This window comes from Trachurus trachurus, assembly GCF_905171665.1.
Source record: "Trachurus trachurus genome assembly, chromosome: 20".
In the NCBI taxonomy this organism is placed as follows: Eukaryota; Metazoa; Chordata; class Actinopteri; order Carangiformes; family Carangidae; genus Trachurus; species Trachurus trachurus.
The window spans coordinates 14,258,038-14,279,644 of NC_139911.1; the positions used below are offsets into that span (position 1 = coordinate 14,258,038).

At 43.1% G+C, this 21,607-nt stretch overlaps 2 protein-coding genes across 6 annotated transcripts in view; one reads left to right on the top strand and one right to left on the bottom strand.

Moving 5' to 3' along the window:
* Positions 1–3,435: 3,435 nt before the first annotated feature.
* tgif1 (TGFB-induced factor homeobox 1) lies at positions 3,436–8,219 on the top strand (the record flags this gene model as incomplete). Of its 2 annotated transcripts, XM_083995938.1 has the most annotated exons (3): positions 3,436–3,604; positions 5,570–5,799; positions 6,632–8,219. In XM_083995938.1, the coding sequence occupies 3 exons, from the start codon at positions 3,436–3,438 to the stop codon at positions 7,292–7,294; spliced, it is 1,062 nt and encodes a 353-aa protein (XP_083852064.1). In that variant the 3' UTR covers positions 7,295–8,219. The 2 variants fall into 2 exon arrangements, with proteins under 2 accessions (XP_083852064.1, XP_083852065.1); XM_083995939.1 differs by lacking the exon at positions 3,436–3,604 and having other exon boundaries at positions 5,467–5,799.
* A 1,581-nt stretch (positions 8,220–9,800) lies between these two features.
* dlgap1b (discs, large homolog-associated protein 1b) overlaps positions 9,801–21,607 on the bottom strand; it is a gene marked incomplete at its 5' end in the record, with an annotated part of 42,736 nt that continues 30,929 nt past the window's right edge. For 2 of the 4 annotated variants that reach the window (XM_083995005.1, XM_083995004.1), the window contains 6 exons: positions 9,801–12,611; positions 13,168–13,320; positions 13,944–14,035; positions 15,332–15,747; positions 19,489–19,564; positions 19,658–20,047. In XM_083995005.1, the coding sequence (XP_083851131.1) occupies positions 12,396–12,611; positions 13,168–13,320; positions 13,944–14,035; positions 15,332–15,747; positions 19,489–19,564; positions 19,658–20,047 (1,343 nt within the window). In that variant the 3' untranslated portion in view covers positions 9,801–12,395. Of the gene's footprint in view, positions 12,612–13,167; positions 13,321–13,943; positions 14,036–15,331; positions 15,748–19,488; positions 19,569–19,651; positions 20,048–21,607 lie in introns of all 4 variants that reach the window. The other 2 variants (XM_083995002.1, XM_083995003.1) reach the window with 2 other exon arrangements.

Sequence of the window (21,607 nt, forward strand, 5' to 3'; positions counted from 1 at the left end):
GTTACCATTGACACAGAGACGAGTAGACTGTCCAGTTTAGCCTTCGTGCGTCATTTGCTGTTGGGGTGCCTCCCTAATTTTAGACTTGAAAGTGTAACAGGACTCTGCCTGTTTGAACAGGGTCAAGTAACATTGGATGAAGCCTAGTTTCCCTTAAAGAGCTTTCAAAATAAAATTCTGTTGAAGAACATTTACTAAAATTTCTGTTTTTTATCAATTCCATTTATATTAGTGAAAATAACAGTGGGATTTGGATTCATTCATCATATGTTTACCACATGTAAGTATATGCTGTTAAGCCCCACAGAACGTTGGTTAGTGTATTAGCCTACAACAAATAAGTAATATATGGCTTTGTTTCATTGATCAATAACAATACTTTCAATAAAAGTGTAAACCCAAAGCAGTTAAAAATATTATTTGAGATTTAAATTGGAGACTTTGAGGTTTCTTCTTTTTTTCAAAACCAGTTACAAAGCTGTTCTTAAAGATGTTGTTGTGTTTTCTTTTATGAATATATATATTATAACAAAAATCATCAAAGTAAGCAAATCAAGATTGGTAACTTACATGAAAAAATGCCAAGTTGTCACATTTTGTTTCTCTTCTATTCCAGTATGCTGTCCCAAGAGCAATAGCTATGGGGAATTAGGGGGCATTTTAAAAAAAAAAGAAAAAAAAATTCAAATATTTTTTTTTTTTTGCAATTGGACTTGAATAGCAGAACAAAATCAGAGCCATCAAGATATTTTGATTATATGTTCAGGTTTACAGAAATCTCTTGGATGAGAAAACAAAGGTGACAAATGGTGGGAGTGGCACGCACCTGTTCATTTTATTTTGAAAGCTAAATCTCCAGTTTCCCGGTAATGTTCTAACTATCTGTAGATGACTTGACGTATCTCTCCTTTTTTCACCTCCTGACTTTTGCGCAGTTTGCCCGCAAGTCATCAAAATATAAGGATATGATTTGTCATAGCCAAATCATATAAGTCATAACGTACCAAACGGTAAAACCTGAAAGAATATGTTTTAGGATTTTTTTTTTTTAACATTATAGATAAGCACGACCAAAGTTATTTCAATATGGAGATGAAAATTGAATTAAATAATCAAATGAAACCTCAAAGCAATTACAAAAGCGGACTTTATAACTTAACTTTATGAATGTGTGAATTTTAGGGTATTTCAAGATGCCTTCAATTACAAAATACACCTTTACAATTAGAACTAGAAATGGGCTTACTGATATTAAAATAAGCTACTTGTTATTGTTATAATAATAATAATAATAATAATAATAATAATAATAATAATAATAATAATAATAATAATAATAATAATAATAATAATGTTATTATTATTATTATGTAACACATAGTAAGCTACATAAAAATGGAAGTGACTGATATTAATTTAGCCGGCTGCTACTGTTGCATTCCTAACTTGTTACCATCTCTATTTTTAACACATTGTGTTACTGTTCCAGCTTGTCCCGTGTGAAACAGTCACAGCACTACTTGTCTTTGCTAAGAATTTGAGCGCTCAATATAGACATTACCACAGAGGAGCTGCAACTTAGGATGAGCTGCAACTTAGGATGAAAAGTCATGACATATGCTACTCAACACTGACTTTGTATGGTGGGCTGCCCATTTGAATTTATGATGGTTTTGTCACTCTTCTTAAGGACAATAATACAATAGTATAGCCTATGAGATGGATCACGTTTGTAAACAGTCTCTTCCTCTTCCTGGGATGATGTATCAATGCAATATGGATGTTAATATTATAGAGAAATAATTTTGTCGCTGTTTGTATTCTTTTCCTGTCCTGTCTTGTGTTTTTAACTGGACCCAGAGTCTGTACTAATAAATTATCTATCTATCTATCTATCTATCTATCTATCTATCTATCTATCTATCTATCTATCTATCTATCTATCTATCTATCTATCTATCTATCTATCTATCTATCTATCTATCTATCTATCTATCTATCTATCTATCTATCTATCTATCTATCTATCTATTTTATATCCTGAAAGGAGGTCAATGTTAGATCAGCATCAGATGAAAGGTTAAAACATTGAATGGTTACAAATTGTCGTTCCCTGGTCTGTCACATTGCAACATATCAACCACCAGGGGGAAACCCTCGCCCTCATGTTTATCCTCCACGTACAGTACCAAATGTGCACACACGGAGGCGACATTTAGCTACAGAGAGAGAAATAAACGCCTGTCTGGAACAAATGCATTCAAGAAAGAAAAAAAAGACGTTGCTACAGCAGCTGTCGCAAGGTTGTGCACGGCATACAAATGAAGGCATTGATCGCTTCCTTCATCCTACTGTTGTCTTCTTCAGTAACCTGAACTGGTGCACTAACCTCCAGCTGGTGCAAGATAGGCTCATAGTAATATTACCCTGTTGCACCAATGTGCATGCTGTATTTTTTTTTTAAACACATTTCCTCGTTCGAAAAAAAAGAGCATTAGTCCTTTAGATAGTGATGACACCGAAAAGGAAATGACACAAATAGCACAACAAAAACATGATTCAGACGAAGACAAGGCTACGACAGAATGAGCCGCCGATTTGACAACGTGGGAGGGGAAATGGTGCACTAATATAAACAGCTTTGCAGGTATCACCATAATATGGGTCCCTAATGTAAGACAATGCTGTGGTGATGCGATACGATTTTTTTTTTTAAAGAAAACACAATAGGATCAGGAAGAGGTTACCGTAAAAAAAAAAAAAATCATAACAAAGCACACATGTTGTTGGGGCATTATAAAATAGGGCAATTAAATGTCACACAATCAAACACGAAAGCCAAATAAAACCTTAAAAATCAATGAGCCAACTTATTTTTAAGTCCAAATCAACAATTACGTATAGTAGGCTGTGTAGTATTATGGTGATTTCTCATTGTGGTTATTTGTGGAGAATGTGTTACCACGAGGTCCGCAGTGCTCGCCACCAGCCTGTTGTTGTTGTTGTCATCCTGACTTGCCCGCCTAAAGCTACGCCTCTCTGCGGATCATTATTCAATATCGCTACAAAATATTAGCGTTTGTTTGGTTTTGTTATAAATGAAGGTGGAAAGGCGGCGGAGGAGAGGGGGGGGGGGGGGTCTGCAGCAGATAAAGCTTAGCGAGACTGGATCCATGTCAGTGGAACAAGCCATGCTGATGTCAGAGATTTTTCCTCTGCCCTCTGTGGTGGGAGGATCTCTGTGCGTTGAGTCACGCAGCTGTCAAAGATAGCTGTCACCCAGTTTCAGGATCAAACACACAGTCAATGAGAAAAGGGCTTTGAGTCGAAGGGACGCAGAGATCTCAGGTAAACCCCCCCCTCCCTCCCCAAGACTCTAAACAAGGACGAGGAAGGACGAGAAGGAAAGAAAAGGGAGAAAAGAAACGACTTTTGATGAATAAGGATTTTTTTTTTTTTTTTTTTTTTCGAATATTCGGATACACATTGGGGATATCTCTGGAGGAAAGAAGAAAAACACTGCACTTACACACCAGGCGATTTTCTTCTGCGCTTGACGAGGGAAAAGTGGGGCATTTTCGGACCGAGATGAAAATGAAAAAGGGTAGGTTGGATGCTTTTGACTTAAAATTGTGTCAAAATGAATTTGTCTAAGCAGAGACAACGTAGACAGCGATTATCGGAGCGATTTCCCTCATATGCAAACCATGCAGTCTATTGTTTCCTTTCCAGACATGACAGGGGGCTTTTTCTGCCATGTGCTGGCGCGTTGTCAAAAATCCATATAGCTAGTTTTGACTATCATTTGTTATTTTACTTCAATGGCGGGTTTTTTATTCAAGTTTTGCCACAGTAAACACAACCGTGTGGCCATGTGTGTTGTTTTTCTTGTCACGGTGTAATTAGGCTAACTTTAAACCTCACGTAAAACCTTTTAAAATCGATTCAAACGACATTTTCCTCTGGTGTTTGAAAATAAGCTACTGTAAGTGACGAATGCGACATTTGTGTCGAAGTTTGAGAAGGCTGTGAGACAAGTAAAAGTTGGCCGACTATTGTGAGTTGGGGAGTTTGAAGTGTTACATTTGTTACAACGTGCAGGGTTTAAAAAAAAATATCGACATGTTGCATCTTTTTTCGCCGTCTACCTCGAACAGAGACACCTTAAGCACCTTTAAAGAACATCTAAATCCGAATGTAGGCTAATGATCATCCTGACCTCATTGTGGGAAGTTGCTGTTGCCTTGTTACATTCAGGGACCTCGTGGTGCAGCGCGCACACACACAATAGAAAAGCCTTACAAGTTGTATAAACTTACAAAAAAACAGCGTCTTCGCGGGGCTTAAAACACTTTTTCTGGCCACTATGTTGAAGAGTGATATTTCGGAGGGACTGGAGTTAACGGCGAAGTCGCAGTTTGCTTGTAGAAACTTTTGAATTGCATACAAAGAACCACGCAGCCCTGGATTCTTTTGTTTAGTCTGGAGACGCTGATTTGCAACAGGTCTCCCCTCCCCCTTCTCCTCTACCCAGCCTACGTAATTACCTCATCCTGTTGGCCGCTCAGACTTGGGAACTTTCTTATTCCTTTCCCACTAGTTTGCCCCAGGGCAGACTTACATAGAGTTTGCATTGAATATACCCAGTCATTTTTTTTGTTGTTGTTGCTGCTGCTGCTGCTGCATTTTCTCAATGGCGCTTTACCCTGCTGGTATTCATGTGTGATGAAAATAAAAAAGTAACCTAACATCACATGAGCAACTTAAAAAAAAGAAAAGAAAAAAAAAAAGTCAGTTTCTCTATTCTCCAGAGGAAGATCAAATATCCATGTGTGGTGTCAGTTAAACCATACTGTCTATGACATTTAATATCATAATGAACTGAAAGCAGGACTGATGGCAGACAGAAATCTGATCAAAGTACAGTTTGTAAGCAAGGTTTATTTTTCCCAGAGCAACACTCTTGACACAAAGAGAAATTCAAAGGCCCAAATCCTGTTTGATCATGCTCAACATTGATTAGACTTGTTTTGAAGGCTAAATTTAAAAAAAAAAAAAAAGGAAAAGGAAAAAAAAGATAGCAACTCTGTAATCCTTGTAAACACTCTGCTTCTGTTCTTCAAAATAAAACCTCCCTTTATCCAGTGATTGTTCCTGTGGTCAGCCTAGTGTACTCTACTTATCCAAGCATGTAAGGTGTGCTCTCGGTCTGTGCAGCAGACCTGGCTTGTATTTGTCTAGGCAGGTTTTATAACTGACACAGCATCAGACCAGCCTTTGTGACGTCGCCCCCTCCATCCCTCCCTCTCTCCCTCCTCCTCCTCCTCCTTTTCTCCCCCTCCTTCCTCCTCACTCCTTATATGAATCACATGGCTGAACTTGACAGCTTGCTTCTGACACATCAGCTGCCTCCCAGACAGCTTGCATTTGGTAAACGGCTGCGGCAGAGTGCCTGAGTGACTGACAACAGGGTGGCTGACATAAGACGATAACATACTCCTCTTTGTCCTGTTCTCATACGCTTTTCTTTTTTTTTCTCCCCCTCTCTCGCTTGCGCTTGCTTGCACAGGTTTGATGATGCTGTCGGGGAGTGAGACAGATGATGAGGACAGCGTGGACGCCCCCCTGGATCTGTCATCCAGCACGGGGAGCAACGGGAAGAGGAAACGGCGGGGGAATCTGCCCAAGGAGTCAGTTCAGATCCTCAGGGACTGGTTGTACGAGCACCGCTACAACGCTTACCCCTCTGAACAGGAGAAAGCCCTCCTGTCCAAGCAGACTCAGCTCTCCACACTGCAGGTACGAACCCAGACGTGACAGAGATGATAAGATTACTTGAGCCTTCACGACCAGTAACTCCTTCGAGTGTAAATAGACCACTGTACAAAGTCAAGAGGAAGCAAGTGTCAGCCTGACTGAGTCATTTCCTGTCTAGATGGCAAACAAAACATGACACACAAACAGTGAATTGAAGGTCATCCAAACCAGCTTGATGTTGCAACATTAAAGTCTATGAGACAACGTGAGTAAACTCACTCCCTGTGCGCTGTGGGCTTGGCTGAGGCACTCGAACAGGAATTTCCCTCCCTCCAGCCCCTTTCCATCCCAGCTGTCTGGGAACAATGCAGAGTCATTTACATAGTTGAAGCTACAAGCCTTGCAGAGCCAGTTACGACTAGCCTGGAGGACTAAGGAAAAAAGAAGAAAGATGACCATGATTACTGCTATGACAAAAGAGATTAGTTTTTATTGAAAACTATTTTAAATACAGGATTAACTAGTCCCACCTAGGGTTTTGGATAGAAGTTAATGTTTAGCTTCTCATAGTTTGAGCTGAATGATTAGTACAAATAATGGCTCTGGGCTTTTTGTTCCTGCACTGCTGAAGTGATAAACAGGAAATGTTAATGGTGTGAAATACTGTATATGGTCTGTGGTGTGAAATCTCAGTGTGCCATGGGTGGTGTTTACCCTTTCATTGTGATTCCTCTATTGAAAACACAGGTGCAAACTGCACCTGGGGACAAGTGTACCAGCAGATTTTCCTTTAAATTGCAAGGCAGAACATAAGTGAGCCATGTGGTGCAGCTTTCTCACGACAAGGATTTTTCTTGTTGTCCTCTTTTTCCAGGTGTGCAACTGGTTCATTAATGCACGGCGGCGACTTCTTCCGGAGATGCTGAGGAAAGATGGCAAAGATCCCAACCAGTTTACCATATCCAGGAAAGGCAGCAAGGCCGGCGACAGCTTCTCCGACAGCTCCCAGTCCCCGAAACACAGCAGCCCCGCAGCCGGTACGGAAGAGAGCTACGACAAACGCGTCCTCCACCCCTCCAGCTTCGAACCTGCCATGCCCAGCGTCCTGAGGAAGGCGGCGTCCCCCTCCTTACCCTCTCCGACCTCCACGTCCCCCTCTCCGGGGCTCCTTCCCACCCGCCCCTCCGTCATCTGTCACACCACTGTCACCGCAGCAATGCAGGCCAGCCCGACAGCCTCCCACCCCTCGGTGCCAGGAATGAACTGCGACAGGGCAGCTGAGCTGTTGCAGTCTGCACAGGCGCTGCTCAGGTGCCAGGAAGAAGGGCCAGGCAGCCAGCCGCTCCCCACCACTACCACCATCCTCAGCAGCACCAGCATGGAGGGCAACCTGAGCCCCCGCAGCGGGCTGTTCAACACCCCTCCCCCCACCCCTCCGGACCTCACACAAGACTTCAGCGGCTTCCAGCTCCTGGTGGATGTGGCCCTCAAACGGGCCGCAGAGATGGAGCTGCAAGCCAAACAGCTGGTCTCCTAAAGGGAGTAAGTGACAGAAGACGAGGAGGCAATGGAGACTGACTTTGTGTCTCAACTATGGAGCTCCTCTGACTTCAGTGACTTGTCTGCACGCAACAGAGAACAAATCCACATGAAAGCCTGATCATTTCTATTTTTGGTATACCAATCAAATTGATGAGGATGTTTTTTTTATTGAAAAAAAAAACTGTATTGAGGTGCCTTGGCTGTAAGTTTATTCATTTCATATACATGCTTATGTATCTACATGTGTATCTTATTTGCACACAGGGACCAAAAATGTTATCAGAGAAATGCTGCCTGTCTTATGTCTTTCCATTATACTGTATATCATATTAGAGAGCGGAGCAAGAGCTAGAATCAGCCCTCCTTCACACAGACCAATCAGTCAGATGGGTCGCATTCACACACGTTTACTGTTTTACATTTCAGAGATCAGTTCAGTTTATTGGTCTGCCTCGTTTGTTTGCACACTAAAGGCAGAGGAAGGTCATCTCAGTGTCTTAAACATACTTTGCTCTTGGCATCTATGACAAACTTATTCACTACTGTAGTAAATGTTATGTGTTTTCATGAGTATGAGTATAGTTTTGATTTTGTAATTTACTTTTACTTTTAGGTATTTTAAAAAGAAAAAAACTTCTTTTTTTTTTACTCTTTCTCCCACCAAGGGATATTTCAGATGACCAATGTAGCAGGTTCTTAGTCTGAGCCTTCATCCCATCACTCAGCGAAAATGACGGCCAGTGGACTGGAAAATTAAACACTACAGATGTCTTTTTCTGCATATGCTGTTTTATGACCTGACAAAGACAGCATTTTTTGAAATCACCAAAAAACATTTTCATGTATAATAGGACCATGTGTATAGTTAATGTGACATGATGCCCAATGATGTGATTTCTTTTCATACTGTGCAATGTTTGTGGCAAATAGGGGTCACATGGGATTCAAATAAAGTTTTGTTTTTCTACATCTCGGAATCAATAGTGATCATTTTCCCTCGTGTGGAGCGCTCTGATGACTCACATCTCACGGGCATTATACAGTTTTTCTCACAAATCCTATCAAACTTTGTGGAGACGTGCTGATTTATCCCGTAAGGATCAGAAAAGTGTATTGAGTCAGAATGTTCAGTAAATAAAAGGAGCGAGGACAGAAATAGGCTGCCGTTCATGTCTTTCCACAGGCTACCGTTAGGCATTCAGAGACATTCCTGTGTGTGTGTGAGAGGTTTACAACAGCTCCTGCCAATTAGCATAATCCTGCATAAATTAACACGGGCAAACAGCAGACGTCAACAGTTTCTTGCCAACAGGGTTTTATGTGTGTCTGCGTCTCAATAGAGTCAATGTAAGGCAGCTTGCAAGTGAGTATGCTGCCTCGTTCAAGGCTAGGAGGACAGCTGTTCCCTTCTGGTCCTGCTACAATCCTAAAGCGTCTCTGCTCTTCTCAATGGGATTTGTTGGTTGTATTTGCTGAGGCAGTCACCTTTTCATTTATACCATGTTCTCTGTAGCTCAAAACAAACTATTTTTCTAACCTGTTTATTTGAATTTTAGAAATCACTTTAACAATATAAGTAGCCTACAATTGTGAGCCGAGGGGGAATGTTACTTGAGTAATTTTACTGAAGTATTTTCATTTCATGCCACTTGTAGGCCTACTCCTGCATGGATTTTTATTTTTTATGTATTTATTTATTTATTTTTTATTTTTTTGGGGGGGGGGGGGGTTACACTCATCCCTTTTTTCTTTTCTTTCTTTTTCTTTTTTTTTTTTTTTACTAATACCTTTAATTTTTCATTGAATGATATTTTAAAAGCAACTTTTTCTACTACTGAAGTATATTTACATTGTGGTATTGCTATAAAAGAGGTTAGGACAGTGGCTTACCTACAAGGTAATGTACAATGTCCCCAAAGGTTTGCCGCTGCTGGCCGTCAACAAATGGTTAGCATGCATTTTGAGTTTTCCACCTTTTGTTAGACGTTGCCCCATCAAAAGTGACAGCTCTTGTGGTGGAGGTTGGGTCCAATCAGGAGGATCATGTGATCACTAATAAGAGTTTAAACAGACCCACAGGCGCACAGTGGGCAGTTGTAGCCCACCAAGGTAGGTCGTGTGAAGGGTACATTGACCCAGGGCCAGGATTTACACAAAGCTGAAACCAACTTCTGCAACCCCCTCGTTCACCCCCACCCACCCCTGAACTCTGGCCAGTGAGGTCAGCATGCCTCCCCTCAGCACGACTGATGTGTGAATGACAAATCACCAGAAGCTGCACGTACAGGAGCGTCGAGGCCAAGCCAAGGCCAGAAATGCTGTCTAATTATGGGGACCCGCCCCTGCGGAAGGGAAATGCCCTAAAAACACACCATGCTGGCCTTGTAATCTGTTTAATTACATTCCAATTGAAAACACATGTGGAAACGAGAAAGAAATGAACACAACAAAATTATGGCAATGATCTTTTTTTTTTTTTTTTTAATGCTGATAGGAGCTCATACACGTGCCATAACATCAACAGTGTAATAACATTAATTACAAAATGTATATCTGCTTAATATGTTATTTGATCAGTTTTTTTAGCTTACATTTACATAGGGAAACATTCATTTATGTACAAATGTTTATTTGAATGTTTTCTCTTAATATAACTACATCACAAGCTTCAGAATTGCCAGGATTGCTGAAGTGTCTTTTAAGTTTAGCAGTTTACCACAATCCAACATTCTGGTTTCTAACTCCCTGCTATACCAGGAGTATTATATTGATATGTTAATATAATAAACATAAATAAGAAGTCAATCATTTGACAGACAATTTATTTCAAATACAAGTTTAAAAGTAAAAAAAACAACCAACAAAAAAAACTAAAATTTGCTTTTTCTACATAAAATGGCATTAAGTTTCAACTATTGTTACTTTTATGCACGCTCTCTAAAATTTATACCGACCAACAAAAGGAAATACAAATCATACTGTACGGTTTACTTCATCACTTGAGTTCCTTCACAAACAAATGCCTCTCAATAAAATCTCCAGGTAGCGTTCAATAGGGACAAATAGAAGGTATATAGCTTTATCTATTGTTGTCCAATGGCACAAAAGTGTCAGATCAATAGAAGAGAATTGGACTAACACACCCTTTTCTGTAATCAAAACAATAATGTGATGGTAAACCGGCTCAGGATTGTCTCCGTAGTCAAGCAGCTGACAGAAAAGTCTTGTTAAACTGAAGTAAGTAGGGTCATGATGTCTATCAGAAACATCATTCAAACTATGGCATGGACACTAGTTCCTTTATTTAAGAACATGGCCTATCTTGGTGACTTGGGTTATATACAGTAAGAGACAAAGCCATGGGTTACATACAGTCACATGAAGTCAGTCACACTCTCTAAGTTCCTCAGACACACACACACTCACACATGCGCACACTCACAAACACACACATGCGCACACACTTCTTCCCCTGAGACTGCTGTTGTGCTCAACTATCATATTAGAAATTAAGGCTGATCACTGAAACAGAAAAGACAAAAAAAAGGTGCCTGTCATGCTAAAGAACCAACATACGTAAAACATAAACACAGTATAAGGGCCTTGTTGTCAGTGCATAATAATAATCACAATGTCAATAAACAGTCATTGTTCTTCTAATCAATAAATTAAACATGAATACAAAATATTAGAAATTGGATTTTTTTTGTATGACCTTCAAATAATTGCTTCATTTGGAGGCAGAGATAGTGCACACACAGTGAAGAGAAAATAGTCCCTTTTCAGTCCATTAGTCTTAATACTGTCAATAAACCTCTCTTGTCTAAAAATGACATAATAAAATAGAGTACAACTACCAGTATTGTACCAAATATCAGTATTTAGCTTAGTCTGGAACAGAAGAGCTTCAATGCAACATGAGAACGAATTAAACCTGTTTTAAAAAAAAAGACAAAAAATATCGGTTACCTTGTGTCAGCATGCATGTCATGTTATTATATGTCCTTTATACAAATATGTTTTGCTGCTCAGTTTCAAATGAGAAAAGATGGGTGGCATGTTTACAGGTTGTTGATACTGCTACCTTAATAATCACTTATAACTAGGACTGTTCAGCCCCAGAAAAATAGGAAGCACTTTTTGAAATTAACATCTAAATCCAAACGCACACACACAAATGCACGCAGGCACGCACACACCCACACACACCCATTCTCTCTCTCACTCACACACACACACAGATTAGGTTTGTGGCATTTTAAAACAGCGATTCTTTTAGGGAAAGGTAGTCTCATAGTTTGCTCCTGGCTCAAAAGCCACTTTGCCTCACATGGAGGAGCAAAATCTGGCTTGATTCTTGACCTTTTCTACAGGTCGTGTCTCCTGCCACTGAAAAGACCCATTTTCAGACATATGGCAAAATGTGTCATGAACTGACACTACAATTTCCTTGACTTGATTTCCATTCTGCTCTAATATTCAACCTTATCTAGAATAAGATTGTGGGATTTTGGTAAAAAAAAAAGAAAGAAAAAAAAAGTAAAATCAACTTAATATATCAATTATGATTTAATACTTCTGATCCTCATTTGATTTGACACATCTGATCACTAATGGGTTTGTGTGTATTTGCATATTCATACAAACACACACCCCACATGCCCAAGCATGCTCCCTCCCAGTTATCCTGTAACACGTTAACATGACGCACTACTGCTGTGCTACACCTGGCTTACTTCTGTAAAATCAGGTCACTTAAAAAAAAAAGGGATTTATAAGATAAGATAACGTCTTTGGGAGTGAAGGGGCTGGTGGAGGCATGTAGGGAAAAAAGGGGGGGGGGTGCTACATCAAAGCTGGGAGAAGGAAATGAGGAAAAGGGGCAGATAAATAAATAAATAAATACTGTAAATGTACATTTCTTGTTCAAACAACCTCCATCGGGACTGACCCCACAGTGATCTGGGAAGTCTGCAAAACATAATGATTATGTAACGTTAGCACCCTGGCCTCTCCATTCAGTGCTATAGTGTGGGGGGTGGGGGGTGGGGGGACTGTGTAGTGGGCATGTGTGTAGGTACATGTGTCTGTGTGTCTCATAGTCTGGTCTGAGCCTCGGGGATATAGATCTCGATACTGTCTGCGCTCTCAGTAGCAGAGCTCTGCCGAACCGAAGCGGCACGTTTGGCAGCTAGCAGGCGTTTGCGAGCCTCCAGACGCTGGCGCTCAGAGCTCTCCAGCGAGCGGTCCCTAGCCAGGGGAGGGTGGCCCTTCAGGGGCTTCTTTGGCACAGGAGGAGGCATCCTTCTCTCCTGGACAGGAATGACAAATAGTCTTAATGACAGACCACCGAGTCCCCATGGCGAGCTGCAGCTAAACGCTAATAAGGAGCAACACAATTTGCAGCCATTTGCATTGGGGTTAGAAAGAGCACTGTAGCTGTGGCCGGCGTAATGTCAGAGCATGCAATTGTGAGTGAGGTTATGGTTCACAGTGGCAGCCATTTGTGTGGGGTAAGAGAGCACGGTGGTGGCCATTGCGTGAGGTAAAAGTGACCATTGGAGATGGACAGGCCCCAACGGTGCATGGCAGGTAGAGAAGCTTCTCAAAAGCAGCTCACTGTCGGCAACAAGACAGAACAAAACACACAAACACAAAGTGGTGATGTCAGGCAGGCAACATGACAGTACACAACACATATCTGCATGCTACAACAAAGCTTCACTGCGAATTCAAAGTAAACAGTAATGACAGCCGATAGCATGCAGGTTAGTGAGGCATTCCAAAACAAAAACTGAGGTTAGGCGAATTTCATTATTTAAAACAGCAGCTGATTCAATGTGATATTTGCCATGCGTGTGTCTGCACCTGAATTTCTGGGGGGGTCAGAGGTTTCCAGTTGTTGGCTTTGAGTTGGTGGAGTTCATCAAACTTCAGGCTAATGTTCTCTATTGACAGCTGGAGCATGTCCCAGAAACCTGCCAGGTCCTGGGAGATGGGCCGTGGGTGCGCATTTGGGTTCTGATGCATAAAAAATTGCACACACACGCAGGCACAGAGAGAGAGAGAAGGAGAGAAGGAGGGAGGGAGAGGGAGGGAGACATACAAAACATTGTTTATACTCATCACACATTTTTGGAAAGATGCTGTTGCTGTCTGATGACTCACAGCGTTGACTTTCAACAAAGTCAAATGCATATTGAGGCACCAATTATTTGGAATTCAAATGAGAGCTTTTCTTCTAATAAAGCAGGCACCATACTCTGCTTGTCTCTAGAATACAGCTTTGATTTCAGTCAATATGTCAGGTCCTGTTGTTATATAAGAGGTAAATTATGCAACATACTTGTAATATTGTGACATGCAAATAATAAAAAAAAATAAAGTTAAATATCTGCATGTGAAAACAGAGAAGATTTAGGCTGCCTCATCACCAAAAAATAATAAAATCCCTGTCTGCTCTAGCTCAAGCTTTCACACTGCAACATCAGGTTTTTGTATGTGAAAGACAGTAGGGGTGTGCAAAAGCACACTCCACACTAGATGCATAGTAAATGAGTGCTGGCCTGTCCTGTCAAGATGATTTGTGCAGGATGATGTCAGTGCTGGGGGGGGAGGGGTGCAGAGGATGAGGTGACACATACCAGATTCTCCTCACACAGCTCCCGGAACTGCTGGAACTTCTGGGACATCAGCAGCTGGGCACTCCCCACTGCACTGCGGATCTTCCCCATGACTGCAGAAAGACACAGACACATGTGCGTGCACACACACAGACGCACGCACACACACGCGCGCACACAGACACACAGAATTCACAATGCAATTACTCACAGAACCGCATACTGCAGGCATGTTGCACCGCTAACAGAGAGGGTGCATTAGTGATGCAACACATAAGGATGTGCTAGAGGCCTCGTGTACCTGCCTCTCAGGAACAGGAATCATGTAGGGAAGGGAAATAATTACTGAAGAGCACTGAAATTCTAGATCAAAAGATATACTTCCCTAAAACTAAAAAGTGAACACAATTTAAAAATCTACCTCTGCAATACAATTGTTGTCAAATCAAATATACATTCCTAAAACCTATTTAAAGAATGTAATATTCTTCCTCTCTCACAATGCCTGTTTGGCAGATTGAAGTGTTAGATAAACAAGGCTGTGCTGCATAACCCGACTCCACTGGCCAGTCTTATTGACTCAGACTCACATATCCCTATGGAGCGGAACTGTCACTGCATACATTACTTGACATGAAGAGAATGGGATTAGAAATTGAGAGGGGGGTAATGAATCTGCACTACAGACACAGCCCCTTCAGGATGCGTGTGTGTGCATGTGTGCGTGCGTGCGTGTGCACATGGTGGCGTGGGATCTGGGAAAACATAACCTTGAGACAGCCTCCCTGTTCTGCACATTCTGTGAGAGAATCTCTTGCCTGAAACCAAAACAACACACTCGCTGCATAAGCAATGACATTTTCTGTAAGACATGAAATCAGCTGCGCAGTAAGGACAGGTATAAATACAGTACCTTCAGCCCAAGGCTTGTTTGCTCCATGTGGTATGTGCATGTGAATAAAACATATGTACGTGCACATGCAGACATGTGCTGCTGCTGCTGTGTGTGTGTGTGTGTTACGACAAGATCAAATAGCTGCCTGGAAGGAGCACAGAAACTCCTTCACTGTGTTTGTGTGAAAGATCATTATACAGTGTATCTAGAGGACAGATGTGTGGCTGGGGCCAGCAGCAGCCTATTGATAAGTATGCACGGTATGTCTGTGGAGGCCAGAGGGCCTGAGACAGGAACAAGCAGCTATTGTGGTCCAATACCATGAATACCAGCACTCTACCAAATCAGAGGAGAGGAGAGGAGAGGAGAGGAGAGGAGAGGAGAGGAGAGGAGAGGAGAGGAGAGGAGAGGAGAGGAGAGGAGAGAAACAATATCTAATAATATTCTAGTATCGGTGTGCAACAGATTTCCTCATCCTCATGTCTTGGCATTTAAAACCTATGATTCAACTCACTCTCTTCAGGCAGCTCATTCTCCATCTCATCCTGCTCCATCTGTTTACACCATCCCTCCATACGCTCCGTCTCGGCCTGCAGCAACTTGAGGAACCAGCGGCCGTCGCGGGGGCACACGGACCGGCCGACGGCCCCCGGGCCCTCCCCCTCCGGCTCGGCCACGCTGTCCATCCACGGGTCCGGAGGGGGCAGGATGGACGGGTCGAAGCCCACCTCTCCGTAATCGTCCGCGGCGCACGCGTGGTAGTGGTTCCCCGAGCCCTGGATGCTGACGGTCGAGGTGGCGGCGTCCCTGGAGTGCTGGCGCGGCATGGTGGCACAGTGACGCGGTGGCAGCTCCGGTACGTCTGTGGGGTCGTCGAGGTCGGCCTGCACAGCCGTGGTTACGCTGTTGGAGCGGGTCATCCTGCGGTAACTGAGAGGACAAAGCAAAAAGTAGAGTTAGATGGTGAACAAACATGTATTGTTAACTTTTTTCCAGCAGGTAAAAGGCTGATTTTATGCAGTGATTGATTTCACATACTCATATTGTGTAGTAATAGCACACAGTGCCTTCCTTTTAGCAGCAATTATGATAATAATGTTTACACACAATTCTTGGAGGTGCTCCCAGTATGAAAAATTGAAATGATCACAGTGATATTGTCACTGATAATGATGAATAGCTTTTGTAGTGTGGAACATCTTTTGTGTGCGTCTCTCTGTGTTTTGTCACCTGCTTTATTCAGACGCAACAGAGTGTGCAATGGTCTGTGAAACCACTAGCTCTGCTTTGGAGCTGATGAACATACATAAACAGTGATAGCGCGCGCACACATACACACACACACCTGGGACCCTTTCCTACAGCTGGGTGTGCCATGTCGTTTTTGGCTCTGAGGCTTTGTGCCACTGTTGGGGCAGCTTTTGCCAAGTCCCTCCACACTGTGTGCTGCAGCAGCAGCACACACACACACACACATGTGCAAAGATTAAATCAACAAACAGACACACACACGCACACACAAAAACACACACTTGGCTACGTTCTATAGAGCAGCTCACCATCTTAGTAATGAATGGGACGCCAGAGGGATGCGGGTGTTTGGGGAGGGTGGGGGGGGACACGCCAGCCAGTTGCACAGCGATTGGACAAACCTGCAGTCTAATCACTGCCAGATTACAACTCAAAGCGGTACAACAATCCAAGCACATCATTTATTAACAACTACAAAAATGCACCGGGGCGCAGCTCACTGAGCCACTTGAAAAAAAAAACAATCTGATACACTTTGCTGTGTGCACAAGAGCTTGAACAAGCAGGAGCTCCAAAGATAAAGAGAAAATAAAAACAGGATATTAGCCATCCTGGTATACATTGCATCCTATCATCAGCCACTTCTGGATTGACAGATTTGTCAAAAGGCCACAAATTAATAAGAACAAACTAACTTTTCCAAACCAGAAGAGACACTGAATTGTTAGTCTACAAGCTGCACTCCTGTTCACAGATGCCGACAATCCTCTCGCACATGAACCTCAGCTTGACCTGCCTGTAGAATGACACACACAAATGATCACAGCTCCATCACCTCCGCTTCATCTCCGGACGCACACTCCTTCTCCTCTGTGCTTCCCATTCACCTCTACCTCCCCTTTTTTCTCATTCATCTCTCTTCTTCCGTGAACACGAAAAAAAAAGAGAGGGAGCAAGAACAAGGGAGTGGCTTGAGGGGAGATCAAACAGAGTGTGTATATGATTTACGTGTACGTACCGGCAGTCGAGTGTGTGTGTGTGTGTGCGAGTGTGTGTGAGGAGCAGTTAAAGAGTAACTCCTCCGAGCAGGTGTTCAGTCCTAATGACCTCAGCCTGCTTTCTATCAGCCCGCTAACAACTTCCTGCAGGGGCAGAGACGGGCAAGGCCAAACACAGCCCAGACAGAGAGACAGACATATCAATAGGCAGGAGGCAAAAGAACAAGGGAGGGCATTTCAAGAGGGAAGTCGATGTGAGGGAAGAAAAACTATGAAATATGAGGAAGGTATCCGGGAGGGGAAAAAGGAGCAAGTAAAAATGCAGGAAGTCTATGTTCTCATCACATTTGTGCGGTGAACATGACGGAAAGTTGTAAAAAAAAAAAAAAGAAGGAGAGTCTTTCATTTCATAAGCTACAGATTTTAGAAGGCCTCTTCACGTCGTCCAGGTTTTTTTTTATGACTTTTCCTCTCATCTGCAGAAAGCACGGCTCAAACCACAGCCATGAGGAAATATTGAGGCATCTATAAACAAAAGCAGCCTGATGTCTCATTTGGAGGTAGATGAAAGCTCAAAACAAGGTGAGGTATGTCGAATGACAGAACATGGCACTTGAGACACCGCAAACTGACATTTAAAAGCTACGCGTGCACATGAGCCTTCCTGTGTGTTTGCCAGCGATGACAAACCTTCAGTCGTTTGGCACAAAGACAAAAAAGACAGGGAGGTCTCGCTGTCCTTTAAGTTGATTTTTCAAGATGGTTGTGCATATGGTTTAGTCACTACAGGGCAATGAACAATGCCCCACTTCTGTGACTGCAAAGCCATCTGGTGACCACCAACCCCACCCCTAAACAGAATCTGTCAATCCAACCAAGTCACATTTTAAAATGTTTTTACTGTTCATTATTTGTTTTTATGCCTTTTGCAAGTTCATTATAACACGAAAAATACACAAAATCAATATGATTTCATAGAAATGTTTTCACAACCAACTATATATAGCTCTAGACATGGATCTGCACAGTCTTGCACAGAGAGAAGTCTGTGTACAGACAGGCATGTTTTTGTTGTGTTCTTCTCTTTCATTCCTTTTCACTTAATCCCAGTTCAAACAGCGAGGTGAGGTTATGACCCGGGACTGCTGCACTTAAACACACAGATTCTCTCACACACACACACACTCACACACTCACACAGACACAAATAAGGCAGTTTGAGCACTGAAGCAAGTCCGTAGGAGTTTGGCATTCTCACTTGTCTGGAAATCTAATGTAGGGCCAGCATGCCCAGACCTCCCAGGTACGCACACACACACACACACACGCATGGATCAACACACTCACACACACACATAAGTGCATGCCAACAGGTAAAGTAAAAGAAAAAAAATCAAACATGCACCAACAAAAATACCGTCCCACCTATTCCAAACATTAACCAGAGAAATGCAGAGGCTGCAGTGCTGCATAACATCCAAGCCTCAGCAGACTAGAGGGTGTCTGGATGAGTTAATATTTGGCTTGGCACCTACAGGGACTCGGGGCTTAGTCAGTCAGCTGAGACCTCCCCTTTCAGAGAGTCCATCACGTATCCTGACACTGCGTGAGTGTGTGTTTTTAAAGTGCTGGACTCAGCCCTCTCTGTGACCTTTTGATTAAAGGTGATGTCTCTTTGAATTCCTGAAGCATGCCTTGGCTACGGCGTGAAAACCAGAGCTGTGTCTAAATTTGTCAACTTCCTTCACCAAACAGAAGGTCATTGTTTTGACAGGGTGAACCAAAGCAGACAAAAGAAGCCATAAATGCCTGCGTGTCCCCGGCAGAGGCCTTGATAAGTCTGCTGCGATGTGAGCTAATGAAACGGCGCGCGCACACTGGGCGGCTTCTTCTCAGACCGGGCACATGTTGCAGAGTGAGAGGCTATAGCTGACAGCACAGCAGACTCTCAGTGCTCAGAGCTAAACAAACCCTGTAAAACTCCCTCCCCTCTTTCTCTCTCTCTCTCTATCCCGGTCTCTTGCTCTCTCTCTATGTCTCTCTCCCTCTCCCACCCACACATACGCAAACACCCAACCTCAAAGTAGCCTGAATCACAATGACTGGAGCAACAGATGGCTGTCAACTCACCCCCTCCACCTTCCCAGTTCCCCGTACCACATCCTCTGGCCCAGCTGTCACTTGGGGCCCCTGGCTGAGGGGGCTCTGACGCCAACCTCCCCTCAACTGGGGACAGCTGCTGCGGGAAGCCGGCGCAGGGGGGGCGAAAGCTTGCGCTGCACACTACAAACCTCTCTCTGTCTCCATAAGTCCTCTTCCTGTTCACACTATCTGTGTCTCATCCCTCCCATCAGACTTATCCAGTTTCACTTTTTTTTTTACAACCTCCCACTCGTTCCGTCTCTTTTCTCCCACTACTCACCATCGCTCATCCTCCACTTGAATTCCTATTGACTGGAATTTGGACTGCTCCTCTGTGGGCCCTCCTTCCTCTGGGTCTACCTAAGAGGGAGGGAAGAAACTGTCAAAAAGCATGTCAGGTTTTTTTTGTTTGTTTCAGGGGCTTTGACAGCGATGACGCGCACATCCACGAACCTGGATCCCTATGGAGAGGCACTTGCGGAGCGCTTCCCTCTGCGCCTTGGCGTCTGCGGAGACGTGTGCGACGGCGGAGGTGGTGGCGGTGGCAGTGATGGTGATGGTGCTGTTTGTGACGTGCTGGCTGGCCGGGCCGTGCACCTGAGCGTTAGCCGCCTCGATGGCCGCCGTCAGGGCCTTCATGCTGTCGATGCTCTCCGTGGAGTTGGACAGGCCCGGCTGGGAGCTGATGCCCGTCCGCTGGCCGGAGCCGCCGTCCATATAAGCATCCTGGGCAGACTCTGTGCTGCTCTGGGCTGTGATGGATATGAAGGGTTTGGATGGGGTGGTGCGTGGTGGGACTGGGGGAGGTGTCTTCTTGTAGGTGGTGATGCATGATGACACTGCAGAAGGAGAGGGAGAAAAAAACTTATTATTAGACCATAAGCCTGTGAATATTCTCATTTGTCCAGGTCATAGTTATCTCAAGGAAATTTAAATCGAATGCAACTGGACTTGGTTATTTGTCTAGGAAGACGTTTCACCTCTCATCCAAGAGGCTTCATCAGTTCATGTTCGCATCTGACCTAAGAGCAGTCTCAGCCAGTCCAGTTGCATTCGATTTAAATTTCCTTGAGATATTAGACCATATTGAAATTTTAAGGAAACATTTCAGCAATTTCACATCGGAATATACAAATAAGAAATATAAATATATAAGAATACGAGTTTTAATTCACACTTGTCAGAATTTCAGTTAGTATAATTTAGTAAAGTCAAATATATACACAACAGAGAAATTATAAAGTGAAATCATATTTGCTCACTGGGGTGAAATAAGTTCAAGAACATGAGAACCTGAGGGACAGGTTGTTAAGGTAACGGCAACAGGCAGGAATAACTTCCTGCTCAGAGGTGCATCGTGTGGGAACTTTGTCTTTGACTGAAAGTGCTCCTGTGCTTGACCAGCACTCTTTAATAATATCAGTGGAATGGGCATTGAAAGCAAGTCGGCAAAACGAAAGGTGCAACTGAGACGGGAAATGGAGGATGCAGTGTTTTAGCATAACTTAGGCCGAGTGTCAAGATACCTCGGCCTTGCACTGCTTTGATGGACCATTTAAATAAAAATCCATTTTTCCTGAGCTCCCCAGCTTCATGGAAGTGCAAACACTAGCTCTAAAACCTGTGTGTGATCCTTTCTAGCAATTTTGGTTGATGCATGCAGCTATAAATCATCATCACAATAAGATAAAGTAAGAGAAAGTAACATAAATAGGATGATAAGTAATGTAAAATAGCAATATCACAATCTGAACAGCAGATATGTTGTCCTTGCTATTTGTGAATGGACATAGAGAAAAACAGAATCTATTTCTATTCTCCAAAGCAACAATGACAAATATGCTGTCACTACGACGACTCTGGTGACAGTTAACACCCTGACAGTTTACACAGAGGTCTTAGGTCCCAGTGTTGGAGTCAAAATGGACAGTAGATTAGGGCCAACTTTAACAAATCAGAGCCTGGTCCAGTAATAGGATTAGTATGTCAGCCACTTGACCCACTGATCTACATGGTTAAGCCCTCTGCGTACTTACTGTACACATCGAGGGGAATTTGATGGTGCCAAATATAGCCCTCGCTGTTGTTTGCATGCATGGCTGCATCGTTGTTCAGTTGCATGGTTGCACAGTTGCAATTTAAGTGATATTTACAGTAAAGTGCAGTTGTTAAATGATATGGGAGGAGGCAGCTGGAACTCTCAGGACAGTCTCGAGTCTTTGTGTAAAATCCAAGCAAATAGATGATACTTTAAAAGCATCACAGTGCTGCTCAGTAACACTCTCCCTGTGTCTGTCTGTTCTCAGGTTACAGCTACAGGTTCTGCACAGACAATGGAGCCTCTCACACAAACTGAGTCTGCAAGTCTGTAACATACCAACATAGAAAAAAAAAAAAAA